The 16,953-nt window shown below is 42.9% G+C and overlaps 1 protein-coding gene across 1 annotated transcript; it reads right to left on the reverse strand.

The window, feature by feature from the left end:
- Positions 1-9,909: 9,909 nt before the first annotated feature.
- Positions 9,910-13,878, reverse strand: LOC147444056 (uncharacterized). Its single transcript, XM_086528065.1, has 4 exons — positions 13,825-13,878; positions 10,825-11,247; positions 10,334-10,773; positions 9,910-9,967 (listed from the first exon to the last, which is right to left on the reverse strand). Exons 1-4 carry the CDS (start codon positions 13,876-13,878, stop codon positions 9,910-9,912), a joined length of 975 nt encoding a protein of 324 aa, XP_086384191.1.
- Between the last annotated feature and the right edge of the window lie 3,075 nt (positions 13,879-16,953).

Here is a 16,953-nt window from a genome sequence, read left to right on the forward strand (position 1 = left end):
CGGAGGGCATGTCTAACATTTGAGCTTTGTGTTTCCACATTGCAGGCAAAGACAAAATGGAAGAATACCCTTTTTTGACCAAGTTCTGTTATATAGCCGAGGAGCTTCACGAAGAGTATGGTCTCAGCATGGAGGGGGTGCTTGCAAAGGATCTCAGGGATGAAGACCTCCCTCACGACGAGTGGATGACAGTGTTCAAGCAAAGCTACCAGAAGAATGCAAAGATCTACTTGAATCATGTGCACCCAAGACTCCTTGAAGATTGCAGGTTCCTCTTCCACAAGGTATATCAAGCCCCTCCATCTTGTGGGGAAATCACTGCAAAGTTTGCGTACTGCTATGCTTTTGAGAGATGCCATGTGGCAACAAAGGACCCTGCACGCCATAAAGTCGCATGGACGAGGTTTGGAGAGGCAGTATTGAACATGTGTGCCAGCTGCGCGGGAGGGTTCGAGCAGAAGGTCGAAACTTGGCAAAGGGTACAGTGCCTCCCATAGTGTTTTAGGGTCATCTATTAAGAAGCCCCGCCTTATGCAAAGTGGTAGTAACCTCTCTACAGAGTTAGACCCCCCATAGTGTTTTAGGGTCATCTATTAGGAAGCTCCGCCTTATGCAAAGTGGTAGTAACGTCTCTACAGAGTTAGACCCCCCACAGCTTCACGTAGAGTTGCCTGATTATGTTAAAGATTTGGAAAGTATTGTTGAGAGAGTGCCTCAAAAAAGTGCAGTTGCATCGGACAGGCTGAAAGCATCTCTGCAGCAGCAGAACAAGGAAACATTGTTGAGAGCGGAGGGTTCCAATGCTGTTGTGAAGCGGATAAAGGATGACATAGAGCACTATGAAGTGCAGCTTGCAAAAATAAATGAGGAAAACCCTTTCAATGATGAGGACATCAAAGAGGTTGAGGCTGATTTGGGAGCCAATCAACGCATGCTTCGCCGACTTGGAAACAATGAGGACATGCTGAAGCTAGAGAAGGAGGTTCATCTACAACAAGTAATTCCTATCATGTCTTAAGAAAGTGGTTTTGGCAGTGCATGCAGATTTTTAGTATCTATAAATGTTGCTTTTCTAGTTTGACAGAGTTTTGTAGTTTTGCTTCTGTATGGCAGTTGCATATTCTAGGTAGATTGCTAGGTCCAGGTGGACTTTTTGAATTTTCTCTATGTTATTTTGGTTCTTTTTGTCCATACTGGTATCTTTTGGGTTTTTTTGGATATACTTTCTTGTTTTGATATCTTCTATCATGTTGTTTTTAGTAGTTTGGTAGTCTGATAAATCTATTGTTTTGGTAGTTTTGGTTGTGTTGCTAGTACCACTAAACCCTTACAAGTAGCTTTTGGTAATGCTTTGGTAGTTTCTAGAGTGGATCTAACAATGTTCTTTTGGTAGTTTTGGTTGCTTTTGGGTAGTTTATTGGTGGACTTGGGTGTATTCGTTATGCTTTGGTACTAACTGGTAGCATTTGGTACTATTCTGGCACTCCCTTTGGTACTTTATGGTTCTTTTATAACGACACTACTTTGAATGTATTGGTACTTTTAGGGTTTTAGGGTTTTAGGGTAGCTTCTTACAATGCTTTTTTGGTGGCTGTTAGGATTTTTGGTACTGATTGGTAGCTCATGGTTATGATTTAGTACTAATTGGTAGCTCATGGTTATAATTATACTAATTGGTAGCTCCTGGTTATGATTTTTGGTACTAGTTGGTAGCTCATGGTTATGATTTGGTTCTAATTGGTAGCTCATGGTCATGATTTGGTACTAATTGGTAGCTCATGGTTATGATTTGGTACTAATTTTGGTAGTTTACGATTGTCTTCTTGCATTGATGACCTGCTAGTTTTTGGTACTAATTGGTAGTATGATGGCTTTAGTACTGTCTGCTAGGTTCTGGTACTGATTAGTAGTATGATGGCTTTGGTACTGTGTGCTAGTTCTTGGTACTAATTGGTAGTATGATAGGCTTTGGTATTATCTACTAGTTTTTGGTACTAATTGGTGATGGCCTTGGTATTGTCTGCTAGTTTTTGGTAGTAACTGGTAGTATAATGGCCTTGGTACTGTCTGCTACTGTTTGGTACTAATTGGTAGTATGATGGCCTTGGTACTGTCTCCTACATTTTGGTACTAATTGGTAGCATGATGCCTTTGGTACTGTCTGCTAGCTTTTGGGTTCTAATTTCATACTGTCTGTATTGCTGCTGGTTGACAACAGGCTGAGTATGATGTGCTGGAGGCAACATCGAAGGAAGCACAAGGCCATGTCCTATTTGTGAAGCAGATGATTGCTGATGCTTAGCACGGGAAGAGATTTATGTTATATCCTAGGCCCCAGGTTGTTGATTCGGGGGAGATGATTCATGTGTTTGGAATGCGTGTTGCATGTGGTGAGCTCTTGGAGTCAGTAGGACTTGTAGGAACCTTTATGCTTGAGTGTCGACATCAGTATCACCCCCTTTGCTTTAGTGCTTTGCTACTAAGCAGGGATCATTGTGCCAAACCTGGTTGTACCATGGTGATCCCCGAGGTGGCAAAGTCTTGGGTCGGTGGGCATCGTGGTGTGAAGAGTAAGTATGCGTGTGTTCAGCAAATCATATGCTTACCTGCACTGAATGTGAGGTTTTTTGTAAGTATGTGCTGTCTTTCTCTGTTTTTGCAGAGGAAGAGGATGCTACAACGGCTGGGCCCGGTGGGAAAAATGGACAGGTAGTCAAGGATGGACCAAATGCCACAAAATCTGTTGCAAGTCATGTATGGGAGGAGGATGAGGATACTACACAGATAAGGGATGTTCTCCAAGATTTAAAGCATGATGGTGTGGAAGGGAAAGGGACTGAGAAGGGACAGCATTGTGATACCATGCGGGACTGCAAAGAAAACAATGACTATGAGGACAAAGATGCTAAAAGGAATAAAGACAATGTTGGAGGTAAAGTGCCTCACATAGTGGAATTGGAGGATCAAATGTTGCTGCCAAGGGGCTTGAGGATCGAGTCACTAGCGAGGACGAGAACATGCAAAGGGAAGGTGCAAGGGAAGAGGCCACTATGGGGGAGGAGGACAAGGAGGGGGTTGAGGGGGAGGCCAAGAGGGGGGTGGAAGCCAGGGATGACAAATGTGCAGAGGATGCCAAGAAAGGGGATGATGGGGAGGCCAAGAAGGGGGAAGAGGCAAAAAAGGAAAAGGCAGGCAATGCGATGAAGGGGGACGGGCCCGAGGATGCCAAGAAGGAAGTGGCAGTGGAGGATGCAAAAGTGGACATTATTGACGGGAGTGCGGATCTTGAAGCTGAAGATGTTGTGCAAAAGATGTCAGGTGATTCCATTGATTCGGCGACCCTGTCGGAGCTTTTAGTCTGCAAAGAAAGAAATGCAACCGCGCCCGTGACCAGTTTTCTCATGCATGCAAGCTATAGCCCTTCTCATATGCTTATGTATTTTGCACAATGTGCTTTTCATTCTACCAATACAATCAACTTTTGGCCTTTGTCTTTCATCAATTGTGTTCCAATGTAACTGTTCACTATGGTACAATACAGTTTTCCAATGTTACTGCTCACTATGGTACAATGCACTTTTCCAATGTTACACTTAGACTATAGTGCAATACAGTACCCAATTTGGTACTATATAGTACCAAAATTGGTATTGTATAGTACAATGCAGTTTTCCAATGGTACACTTCTATTGTGCAATATTGTACCATAATATGATACTGTATAGTACAAAGCAGTTTTCCAATGTTACACTTCTAGGGGGTGGTTATGGAGCGAGCTTTAGAGCGAGCTTTTTTTTTTCCCACCACCTATACCTCCCATTGCTTCCCATTGCCGCCCCTTACCACCCATGACAACCAACACCCTAGTCCACCACCGGTGGTTGGTGGTGTTAGCTCACTATCACCATCTGCCACTCCTTCTCCTACCACCACCGCCCATTGCCGCTTGTTCTCCTCCCACTCTTCATTTTAGTGGGCTACTCAAGGTCCTCCTCTCTCTCTCTCTCTCTCTCTCTCTCTCTCTCTCTCTCTCTCTCTCTCTCTCTCTCTCGCCCTCTCTCCCTCCCTCCCTCTCTCTTTCTCTCTCGCTACTCAAGGACCTCCTCTCTCTCTCTCTCTTTATCTCTCTCATCCTGTTTCTCTCTTTATTTTGCTGATTTTGTCTCTCTTCTCTCTCACTTCTCTCTCTCTCTCTCTCTCTCTCTCTCTCTCTCTCTCTCTCTCTCTCGCCCTCTCTCCCTCCCTCCCTCCCTCCCTCTCTCTTTTATTCTCTCTAGTCATAGCTGACCTATCTCCCTCCCTCCCTCCCTCCCTCTCTCTCTCTCTCTCTCTCTCTCTCTCTCTCTCTCTCTCTCTCCTTCCCTCCCTCCCTCCCTCTCTCTCTCTCTCTCTCTCTCTCTCTCTCTCTCTCTCTCTTGCCCTCTCTCCCTCCCTCCCTCTCTCTTTCTCTCTCGCTACTCAAGGACCTCCTCTCTCTCTCTCTCTCTCTCTCTCTCTCTCTCTCTCTCTCTCTCTCTCTCTCTCTCTCTCTCTCTCTCTCTCTCTCTTTATTTTGTTGATTTTGTCTCTCTTTCTTTCTCGCTACTCAAGGATCTCTCTCCCTCCCTCCCTCTCTCTTTCTTTCTCACTAGTCATAGCTGACCTCTCTCTCTCTCTCTCTCTCTCTCTCTCTCTCTCTCTCTCTCTCTCTCTCTCTCTCTCTCTCTCTCTCTCTCTCGCCCTCTCTCCCTCCCTCCCTCTCTCTTTCTCTCTCGCTACTCAAGGACCTCCTCTCTCTCTCTCTCTCTCTCTCTCTCTCTCTCTCTCTCTCTCTCTCTCTACTCAAGGACCTCCTCTCTCTCTCATCCTGTTTCTCTCTTTATTTTGCTGATTTTGTCTCTCTTTCTCTCTCACTTGTCTATCTCTATCTCTCTCTCTCTCTCATCACACATTTACTAATTGAATATCAGAAGACAACAATGATAGAATCCACACACACACACTCTCTCTCTATCAATCTGTCTCTCTCTTTATTTTCTTGATTTAGTCTCTCTTTCTCTCTCACTTGTCTATCTCTACCCTCTCTCTCTCTCTCTCTCATCACACATTTACTAATTGAATATCAGAAGACAACAATGATAGAATTCACTCTCTCTCTCTCTCTCTCTCTCTCTCTTCTCTCTATCAATCTGTCTCTCTCTTTATTTTCTTGATTTAATCTCTCTTTCTCTCTCACTTGTCTATCTCTACCCTCTCTCTCTCTCTCTCTCTCTCTCTCTCTCTCTCTCTCTCTCTCTCTCTCTCTCTCTCTCTCTCTCTCTTTCAGAGTTATGGAAGGAGTTTCTGTAGCAGCATTTCCGAAGTGAACAGATTCAACAAAATTGATTTTCATCTCCTATTTTACATACAATGTCTTCCGGCACTCGCAAGGGTTCTTCTTCTTCAACAAGGTCCACAACCATTGTGGAACATGATCCAAAATCTCCTAAGTGTGGAGATAGCAACACAACCACCCAACCAACGACATCGGAAACCATGATCATGGCGTACTTGGTATCATTGCAAGAGACCGTAAACAAACAAGGCGAAGAATTACGAGCACTTGCAATGGAGAATGGCACACTAAGGGTACTTGTGGTTGAGAATGAGAATCTCAAGAGGACACTTGAGATGCAAACAACACGTTTGATGCAACTTGAAGAGGAAGTCAAGGAATGTAAACGCTCTCTTGTGGACTTGAATGCTTTGAAGGAGCGGATGAGCAAAGTAGAGCATGACCATGTATTGAAAGAGGAGAAATTTGACACTATGAGCCGGGATGTATGCGACATGAAAAATGTATGCACAAACAAGTCTTGGGCTGATGTATGTGGTAGCAACATGGTTTCTAATTCCTCACTCATGCAAGCTATGGTTCAAACAAAGAATGTTGAGAATCTGGATGTGGAGGAGTTGAAGGAACGGGAGCGACGTCCAAGAACATTGTTATTCGTGGAATTCCCGAAGAGAAGTTAGAGACACCTCCTTCTCTTGCCATTGTTATTGAAGATTTCTTCAAAACCCACTTTGGCATGTCCGGAGTTATGGTCTATGGAGCACATAGAGTGGGGAAGCAAGGAGCTCCTCGCTCGGGAGAACGGCCAATTGTATGCACCATTCCGGATGAGACCAAGCGAAAGATTATCCTTGATAATAGTTGGATCTATTTGAGGGATACAAAATGTTTTGTATGTGAAGATCGCACTAATGAGCAACAAAATATGCGTCGCAAGGCATATGAGGAAAAGAATAATAAAAACAAGGAGATCTCTCATGAAGAAAATGTGCCCAAGGAGGAGGCAAGTCTCTCAAGCAAATAGGGATGCGTGACCTATGAGACCGAGTTACAATTGAAAATATGCTTTTGGAATTGTAATGGATACCCATGGAATGCAGGGGTTGGCATTGATGAACTAACAAGCAAAGCCGATGTTGTACTTCTTGTTGAAACTTGGGAGCATGATACACAAAGGATTAACGGCTTGGAGGATTACAATGTACATTCATTGATGTGGTCAAAGAATCTCAAGCAACGAAGAGGACAAGGAGGGTTAGCATATATGGTTAAGAAAGGATTGGAAGATTTTGTATCAATTGTGAAAGATGACAAGTACAAACGTTATGTATGGCTGAAAATTATGACACCAAAAAGAGAACCCATTTTTGTAGCCGGTTGCTACATTCCTCATCATGATTCTCCCTTTTATGCTTGCATGGATAGAGATCAATCATTTTCTGATTTGGAAGAGGACATTGCTTATTTCAAAGGTGAAGGTGATGTTATTGTATTTGGGGATATGAATGCTCGCACAAAAACATTGCAACATGATACTCAAAAATTTGATATGCCATACATTTCAAGGGAGTTGGAGGAAGGTCACTTGTATGATCGTACTTCAATGGATGAGAAAGAGCCAGATCACTATGGAAAGTTACTTTTACACATGTGTAATAGCACGGGTATGTTAATTGCCAATGGTGTATCTTTGTGGAGTGGAACCAATGGATTTACATGTAGAAGACATAATGGGGATAGTGTGATTGACTATATGCTACTCTCTGAAGCCATCATGTATCGCATAAAGAGTTTTATGTTTGGTCAATGGACCCCGGAATCCGACCATCGCACCTTATGTATTGACCTTTCATGTGGAGAAGCAACTAAGCATGATAATCTCAGCCAAAGGAAAGAGAAGTTATCACTATGTATGGATTTCAAACGGGCACCAATGTACATTGAAATGGTTGAGCAAAAATTATGGATGACAAAGCTTCAATGTGATGCACCATTGGAAACTAAATGGGAAGCTTTCAAGAAAGCTATTTGTTCTTGTGCGGAAGAATGCTTTGCCATAAAGCATCTCCATGGTATCAACAAAGATAGATCACGCAAAAGGTGGTTTGATAAAGAATGTCAAGATGCTCGAAAGTCCTTGATAAAGCTTGATGCAACTATGGACAAAGACAACTATCAAAGTCATTTGCATACATACAAGGCATTGATTCAAAAGAAGAGAAGAAGATGGGAAGTAAAGCAACAAGAATTTCAAGTCCAAGAAAAGGCACATGCATGTGGAAGATTTTGGAGAAACTTGAGAGGCAAGCGGGTTGAGAATTTTGGTAACTTGAGTCTAGTGGATATGTACACACATTGTAGGCAATTATATGAGCAAGAAAATACTGAAAAAATGCCATTTTATGGTTCACTCCCATGTATGCCGTCTTTTTTTACTATTGAGGATGTATGCGGTGGGCTTGAAAAGTTGGCCACTCGCAAAGCGGGAGATCTTCAAGGTATCAAGCCGGAGATGATCAAATGGACGGGAGATTTTACCCATGAGTGGATGTGTGATATGTTCAACCTTGCACTTCAACATGGTATGCCTTATGATTGGAGTACTAATTGGGTTAAGCCTTTGCATAAAGGAGGGGATGTAAAGAATGTAAGCAACTACCGGACTATAATGATTGGGTCTCTTATGGCAAAGTTGTTTGGGTGCATAATGGAGATGAAATTGAGTGATTGGGCTGAAGAGAACGACAAGCGTGCAAAGGGACAAGCGGGTTTTCGTCGATGCCATAGCACCATTGATCATCTTGTCACTCTTCGTGTTCTCATGGAGGAAAGTTGGTTGAAAGGCAAGCGATTGTATTGTTGTTTTGTGGACTTTAAGAAAGCCTTTGATATGATTCCACGTAACAATTTGTGGAGAAGGATGGAAGAACTCCAAGTGCCAAGTGAGTTTATGCTTGCGGTTTCTCGAATCTATGAGAAGGTAATTTGTCAATTGCGCATGGGAAGAGAAATTTCAGAAATTTTTGTAAGCACTATTGGGGTTAAACAAGGATGTCCATTGTCACCAACTCTCTTTGGTCTATGCATCGATCAATTAGAACAAATGGTACTTGACTTTATGCAAGAAGAAGGCATTGAAGAGGTCACTATTTGCAATGCGGTAATCATGCTTTTGTTGTATGCGGATGATGTAGTGCTTCTAGCACACACTTTAGAAGATGCACAAAAGCTTATGGTTGTCCTTGAGAACTTTTGCTTTCATAGTGGGCTGATTGTAAATGAATCCAAAACAAAGGTTATGCTTGTGAAAACCAACCATAAGGAGAAGCCATGCATTGTGTACAACAACGAGACACTTGAAGTTGTTGAGAGCTTTAAGTACCTTGGCCTTGAGGTTCCATCCAATCACAAGTGGCATGAATGTGCTATGCGTTGTTTGGAAGTGGGAAAGAGAGCATATTATGCATTTGAGAACATGTGTAATGCGGGAAACATCAAGTGTTGGGTTCTCAAGAAGTATCTTTTTGATGCATTGGTGACACCGGTTCTTCTTTATGGAGTTGAAGTGTGGGGCGGGAGCATCTCAAAGTCTACTTGGAAAGAGTTTGAGAATGTCCAAAAGCGTTTTCTTACAAACTTTCTCCAAGTTAAGACACAAACACCATATATGCTCCTACTTCTTGAGTCGGGATCTCTTCCAATTGAGGTTATGGGCATGGAAAGGGTTGTGGAGTACATGATAAAGATGCGTCAAAACCCCTCACATCGACTTCCTACAATTGCATGGGAAGCAAGCAAAAAAGTTCAAAAGACGCATAAAAGCAAGATCTTGAGCACGGGATGGATGCAAGACATAAAGAAGTGGTTTGGGAGATGGGATGCATTACACTTGCTACATGATGCTTCAATTGATTCCCAAGTGAATGAAGCTTTTCTACAACGCCAATGTATTACGGCTTGGGAGAAATCCGGTGGGTCACGCTTCATACATTACACCACCTATATTGCCCCCAACTACAAAACCATGTTCTTCGCCGAGAGAGGAAACCGTACTCACACTTACATGCTTGAGCCTATTCCCTTGTCCGCGATACGCACTATCGCAGCAATTCGGCTCAGCTCCCATTTCCTTCGATGCGAGATAGGGCGTTGGGGCGATGGAGAAGAGTCAAATCGATTGTGCACATTATGCTCACTGCAAGTTCGAGAGTCTGAGTACCACACACTACTAGAGTGCTCAGCTTTTGATCACATCCGAACTTGCTTCTCTCACATTTTCAGCCATAACTTAGACCTACACACTTTCCTCTCCCAGCCAAAGTGTGGGCTCTCCATTGCGACTCTCATCACTACAATTTTGGAGCATCGAGAGTCACTCATCAGCCATACACATACTACATCACATGTAACTTTGGTCCCATAGGTCATATTTGACCTCCGAGGACGATAATAAAATCTATCTATCTATCTATCTATCTATCTCTCTCTCTCTCTCTCTCTCTCTCTCTCTCTCTCTCTCTCTCTCTCTCTCTCATCACACATTCACTAATTGCATATCAAAAGACAACAATGAAAGAATTCATTTTGTTGAAAACTCAAAACAAAATATCATCATTTGCACAACTCAAGGTAAATGTGATAGCATAACAAATGCTACATTATTACAACAGTCTTTTTGCACTCAGTAAAGTTTTGAGCTCAGCCAGACTAGAGTGATGGATGAACATGTTGTTGTTTATGTCCAGTCCAAACACTCTCAAGTAGATATAATACAAGTGTTTGCAAGCCACATAGGTCATTCCTTCCCCTGACCTCCTTTGGAAGTCTCTGCAAGTACAACTAGGATTCCTAGCTACTGTGACTCGATATTTCTCACCACGTAACTTCGAGTTTGGTGTTACTGCAATGAAGACTTCATGCTTACCGATCTTTACCATTTCCACTTGTTCGATGACCATTTCTAGTCCTAAAGCACTGTCGATCCTTTTCGATGCCTCTTCAGAAACACCTGTCCTATACCTGTCGGCACGCCTTTGCCCTTGAACTTCCATAGTTTCTGTTGCGATATGAAACCCCGCTAGCTGCAAAGAATTTACTTCATGCGTTGTTAAGTTCGTGCCCTGTGCCACTGGCCGCTCAAGTGGAGGCCTTGGAGGCCGCATTACAATATATGGACAAACATCCCACACATGTTTGACATCATCACTACAAAACCATACCCATGTCTCATTGTTACGCCCCTCCCAGTTGCGTTTCCCCCAGAAACTTGGTGCCGCTGTTCCCTCTTTGCTTAAATTCACCTTTTTCTTGCACTTTCCTCCTTTGATTTTTCCTTGGCAAGTGAACTTAGACCCCGGTTTGCACCTGCAGATTGCCCACATGGTGTCATTTATGTCAACCTCGATGGCCCTAATTGTCACCCCTTCATTCTCCTCGTCCATAGAGTGATCTTGGATTACCTGTGATGCATCTCCAAATGACAACTTTCGAGCCTTTATTTGTTGAGCAACATTTTGAGTGACATACTCTGGCCTGTGTGAACTATTTGCCTCCTCGCCTATAACATTGCCGAATGTCTTGCGTCGCCTTGTCGTTGTAACCCGGTCTCCAAAAAACTCTGGCACCTTTGGAAGATCAGTTCCTCTAATTGCATCGTTCACAGCACGGCTACTCTGTGTGGGAGTAGGTGTGTGAAATTGTCGTGAAGCTGCCTTGTCTCTCATCTTGCTTATGCTTGGTCCGCTTCCTATATACTTACCCTCTGTATATGCCATTCTTTTGGATTGTTGAAGAAGAGTGTTCCCAATATCCGAAATTGTTGCATCGTACAAAGAAATTTTAGGCTTGTGACCTTCGCCTGCTAGCCATGAAGCGTGACGTGACTCTGAGAGATTTGTTCGAGGGACGACCTCGATGCAATAGTCATCTAAAGCCTACAAAAAAATAAATAAATTTACTTCTTTGATATCATGAAGGGTCTAATTAAATGGACATCCTACAAACTATTGTAGAATAAATTTGAAAACTTACACCAACAATTTCCTTCCTCCAATGATTTGTCAATGTTCTTCCTATTCACTTCCTCTGTGAGCAAGTTGCCTTCTACATTGGCACTTGTAAGACCTTCTGGCGCGACAGAATTACTTAACGTTGTACGAAAAGTATCCCAACTGTCTGGCAAAGTGATTAAGAGAAACATATCCTTCACTGAATCTGGAAAGACTATCTCCTGTGCTGTTAACTGGCTGAAAATTGTGTGAAATTCATTCAGATGATTTGACATGGCTGTGCCTTCCTTCATCTTCAAATCCACCAAAGTCTTGAGCCAGTAAATCTGAGAAGCAGCACTTTGTTTCTCGTACATACCACATAGCTTTTGCCATACGCCATACGCTGTAGTCTCTTCTGCTACGTTGAAGTAAACATTTTATGCCAGTGTCAGCATGATTGTGGAACAAGCTAACTCGTCAAGCTCTTCCCACTCATATTCAGCCATACCTTCTGGTCTCTCCCCTTTGAGCTTCAGTGGCTTCACTTGTTTTTTCTGCACCAAAACCTGCCAAATCTTCTTCTTCCAGAATGGAAAGTTTGTGCCATCCAACTTCTTTATGTTGTAAAGAGTCTCACTTTGAGAAGATGCCATATCTGCCAAACTGCTTACTCCTGAGAAAAATCCGACAGAGTTTCCCCTGTAAACTGGCCTCTGTACACAGTAAACAAGCTGTAATCAACAAGCTGAACACCTCTCCTCAGGAACTGTCAATATTTTGAAAATTTTTGACAGAGTCACCCCTGTTAACTGAGCTCTGGGAACCAAAAGATAGCTCAAAAAACAATCATAAATAGCTGACCAGTGACAAATCTAAAAAATCTATGTAATATGCTGTCCTGTAAGCATACACTGTCTCCTCTCTGGGCGATGACAGAACCTGTATCTGTCTCAAGACTGAACCCTGAACAATGCCTCAACGGCCTGACGCATAAGATGCAATCCAGTGTCTACACAAAGTCATACATCCTAAGGGATAAAAGTCACTGAAGAGGATGCGTGTAGAGGGGAACTCCAGCAACCTAATCCACCTCACACTGGGTAACCCAGCCCAGAACTAGCATACATCCTATAATAGACCAATCACTGTCCTATGACCGCTGCGGCGGTCTGTCTGCTAGCGTGACTCACAACTAGCAGACCCACAATCATAGTACATCAATCTGCAATACATGCCAGTGGTGTCAAGCCGTCGTATGGCCACACCTCCCTTGGAACCTGGCAAGCACAAGAAGTAACAATGCAGACTGCAATATATATATCTGATGATATATATGTGTACCTGGTCTATAGATGATGCTCTGAAGACTAATGAGTGATGTATGTCGATGCCGATATTGATGTCGGCCACCTCTTGCTTGCCAATCTACACAAGACGGATTTCTTTGCGACTGAAATCTATCTTCTGCTGTAGTGCTCAGAACGAAATTCTGAGGGCATAAACAGCTTCGAAAGGGGGGTAAAACTTCAGGTCACCTATTGGAAACGCTCCCGGAACGCCGAGTGTGAATTTTCGAACTCCGGATCCAGAATCTGCCGAAAAAGTGCGCGCAGCGATTGCGCAAATCCGCACTGAACCAAGGCTCTGATACCAATTGAAGTCGGGGAGCGGAGCGTGGGTCGACTCTCTCTCACACACACACACACACACACAGTGAGCTTACACAGTACAGTACGCAGAGAATTGTTAGAAGGGTTATCTCCCAATTAAACTTAGTATTCACAAAGTATAAGTTAGTATAGACAAAGAGTTAGAGGGAAGTGAGTTAGGCGGGCGGCCAGCCATATCCGCATAAGAGGCCACTTGGGCTTTAATCCCAACACATGGGATGGGAATCATCGTCTTCGGGCATGGAATGCACAAATTGATACAGGTAGATTACTTTATACACTTTTGTTTCTGACTCAATATCAAGATGAGATGAATTTTGTGAAACTATGCAAGATAATTTTGCTCTACAGTTCACAAAGAGGAGCCTAAGTACCATTGCTATGTGGAAGCTTGCATGCTTAAGGTCACTAAAGAGAACGAGGGAGAAGTTCTCACTGTGGTGGCATGCTTGAATCAGTAAGCTTAGCTATAACATAATTAACGCATCCTAGTCGAATCGATAAGCTTAGCCATAGCATGAGTATTGCTTCCTAGTCAATTTGATAAGCTTAGCGATAGCATGGTTATCGCTTCCTAGTCTTTTAACGGTGTAAGTTTTGTTGCCACAGCATTAATGACAAAGGCTACGTAAAAACTTTCTTCATAGATATGCTATGTATGGTAAGAGCAATGGGCACAGCCAACATGGATACATTGCTTAAGGGTTTGGAGGAAGATGTTCCAGGATGGTTGCAACGAGAATTAGATGTTGAAATGAATAAGCGTGGGAGGTTGTGAAGACGCTGGTACAAGGTCCCTCTTATCGTGCTATCCCAACTTCTATATCCGGTAAGTTGCATTGTCCTTTACGTTATTCTCACCATGACAATGTAGTGGATCAAACAAAGAATGAACTAATGTCATGATTCAGGCAAAGTATACAAAGGCTTTGCAATCTGTGAGTAATAATCGAAATGAGCTCTCAACGGAGGAGTTCACTACCCATTACCGTAACGCATTCTATATGGCTGACAAGAAAGCCCGAAAAAATATGCAACGGGCATCCGCAATTGCGGATCCTAACTTAGGAGAGGAGTGGTGGAGGTAAGATTAATAGGGGTTTCTTTCAAAGGGAGTTAAGTTTACATTCACGTGCTGCTTTAAAAATTTTAACATTTGTTACTAGATTGCTTATGGACATAGATTGGAGTCAGAGACCAAAGTGGTTGACAGAGGATCGAATATACAGTCTTGCATGCGCCGATCTACCAGTCGATCATCATAGCAATGTGCTAAGGGCCTTGGTTAGCGATGATCCAACCACATTATATCCAAGCCTAAAATCAGCGCTAAGTAAGGTCATTTTTTGATAAATGTTTCAAATAAAAAGAGTATAGTAAAAAATAACGTAGTTGTTTAATAATGTAGACGACCACTCCGTATTTCACACTTGGTTACGTCGAGAGACATGGTGGAATCGACTTGTGAACGAGGCTACGAGACAGTATGCGTTGCTAAAGAAATTGTGCCGCCTCCCTGAAAACGACACCGTAGTGACAACTATAAGGGAGTGGCAATCGAGGTACAGTAGCACATTTTTTGAAGTGGAGTGCGAGACATTGAAAGGTGGACTCAAAGGTAATAAGAAGAAACAGAAGGAGGGTACTAACATGGCCGCCAAACGGGCATTTTACAGGTATGTAATCTTGTCCTACTTGATTTCTAAATCTTAAAAAAATTTGAGTGGATGACAATAAGTATATTTTGGCAAACGTATACCAGATGGGTGCCGATCATGGATTGGACAGATAAAGTTTTAGTTACAAAAGAGTGGCTCAATGTGAAGCACCTTGCATGCATGTATACGGAAGAACAACGTGCAGCATTGTGGCCCAAAAAAGTTTATGTTGAGTGTCCTCTTTTCATTGACTTTGCGAAGGACACATTTCCCCCCAACGAGCGGGAGCAGTTCAAGGAGGCAGAGACCGGTAGAGTTAAAAGACATCAAGAAGAGGTAAAAGCATACAAAACCATAGTTAAACTATTTTCAAGTCATGTGAGGATTTAACTGCAACACGTGAAATTAATTTGCCAGGGTAAGAACCTATGTTCCCTAAAAGGAAAAGATGTTGTGACTGAGGAGACAGATAAAGAAGAAGAGGTGGAGGAGGATCGTGAACCAAGGCGCAGCGACGGTGAATTTCCTTCGGAGTTTGAGAATGATGAAGACGAAAGTGATGTGCCACCTTCTCCAACTGCTAAACCTACAAGAGCCCCACAAACTACCCAGGCAAGTTTTCACACACCCTTGTTGTTGCTTAAATGGAAAGGTTGAACTAATAGTACTTGTGTAATTTATATGCTCTCGATAGGGGAGCAGCGCGAAGAAGGGTAAAGGTCAAGTAATGGACAGAGATACTCCAATGCCTCTAAACAAGGTAAGTACATCAAGTCCGAAAGCGCATCAAGAGGGAGACACACAATCAATGGGAGAGAACCTATTAACACCGAGAAGCCTAAAAAACCAAGCTCATAGTCATTTCCTAGAGCCTGAACAAGCTCCACCAGCATCTCATTCCATTTTAGAGCCTCATGTTCTTCCTTCGCATGACAAGGCACATGAGCAAGCACAACGACAGTGCATAGAGATTGGAATTAATATAGAGCTTGCTCATTTACACCGCCAGGCGACCACTGAAAGTGAAGGATTGAAGGATGTCATACGCTCTAATGAAATGGCAACAATTATCGTTCTACCTCGTAAGTATGGAATGATTGATTGTGGTATGTGTTGTGCAGTAAGCAATGTATTTATTATAGTGGGTGGATGCACATGATGCGAACGTCACAATAACTGAAGTTTCAACAGGATTATCTACTGTAGCAGAGACTGGTCATCGCGGGGAGCCTGATCTTCTTGTTGGAGGTGAGCAAGTGTGTAGCAACAAAGAGACGATATCTTTAAGTATTTAAAATACAGTCACTTACCTACTTGTTATATCTAGATGTCATGGTGCAATTCAACACTCCACCTCATGATGAAGCGCAGAATTCAATGGCACATAGCTCTGGTATGCTAACAACCTGAGGTACTCCTGGTATTATTGTCTCACCTTACTAACTTGATATTCATCTCTTTAAAATCAGATTCAGCGGTTTTAGCTATTGATCCTATGGGAGCAGCTGACGAGACGGGCAAGGGAGATGTAGGTGCTCTACTCACAAAAATTGCTATAGTAGCTACGCGAAGCTTTCGGGTGCGAGGCGGGACAACAAATGTAGGTTGCGATGCAATATTTTGTCATCTACCAACCAACACAAGCGTCGGCGGGATAACATCACCCAATATCCCCAAATGGAACCATTTCGAAATAAATCAAATCCAAAAGGTTTTTGGTATTGCCAGGGAGTATCTTGATGAGAAGGGAAATCTAGTGTTGATATGTCATCGAGAACATGCATGGGTATTATCGAGCCTAGAAAATCGAAATGGGTACTATCTTGACCATACAACTATCGTCCTGTGTGCTACTCCATTCAGCCTCCATGGTGGTGTTACGGTAGGTAAAACTACTTGCTTGCTTTGGAAAATTAGTGTGTGATAGATTGTGTCCTCATTATGAGTCTTAAGCCCCACAGATGCGATGCTTGGAAATCATTGTATTCCGCAAAATTGGTGCCTACAGATTGAATCGAAATCCTATTTCGCACGCTATGTTTGAGTACTACAATGCCAGTCATTGGCAACTCAAAACGGATGGCTGTCCTTGGTGAGGTATTCCGTGAGTTTTCAAAAAGTTCATCTCCATTGTATTTGCTTATCTAAATTTCTAGACATACATTTAGAATGATGATATCTCTTCAGGGGGCATGGAGAGAAGTCCGAATTTACACGAGAAGCTACTCTCTTCCTATACAAAGGAGGGTAATGTAGTATTACAAATGTATGCTGGTTGCGGTCTTCTGGCACGTCCGGGGCTACGACTGGGTCGACATGTA

Source organism: Adiantum capillus-veneris, chromosome 13, assembly GCF_014529385.1.
Source record: "Adiantum capillus-veneris isolate H3 chromosome 13, ASM1452938v2, whole genome shotgun sequence".
Lineage (NCBI taxonomy): Eukaryota > Viridiplantae > Streptophyta > Polypodiopsida > Polypodiales > Pteridaceae > Adiantum > Adiantum capillus-veneris.

Bases quoted from the DNA above. Each gene is read 5' to 3' on its own strand.
- LOC147444056 (XM_086528065.1), bottom strand. From the start codon at position 13,878: ATGACATTAGTTCATTCTTTGTTTGATCCACTACATTGTCATGGTGAG. The intron at 11,248-13,824 runs GTAAAGGACAAT...ATTTTTTTGTAG, and splicing joins ATTGTCATGGTGAGAATAAC to GCTTTAGATGACTATTGCAT. The intron at 10,774-10,824 runs GTTGCTCAACAA...GATGCATCACAG, and splicing joins CAGAGTATGTCACTCAAAAT to GTAATCCAAGATCACTCTAT.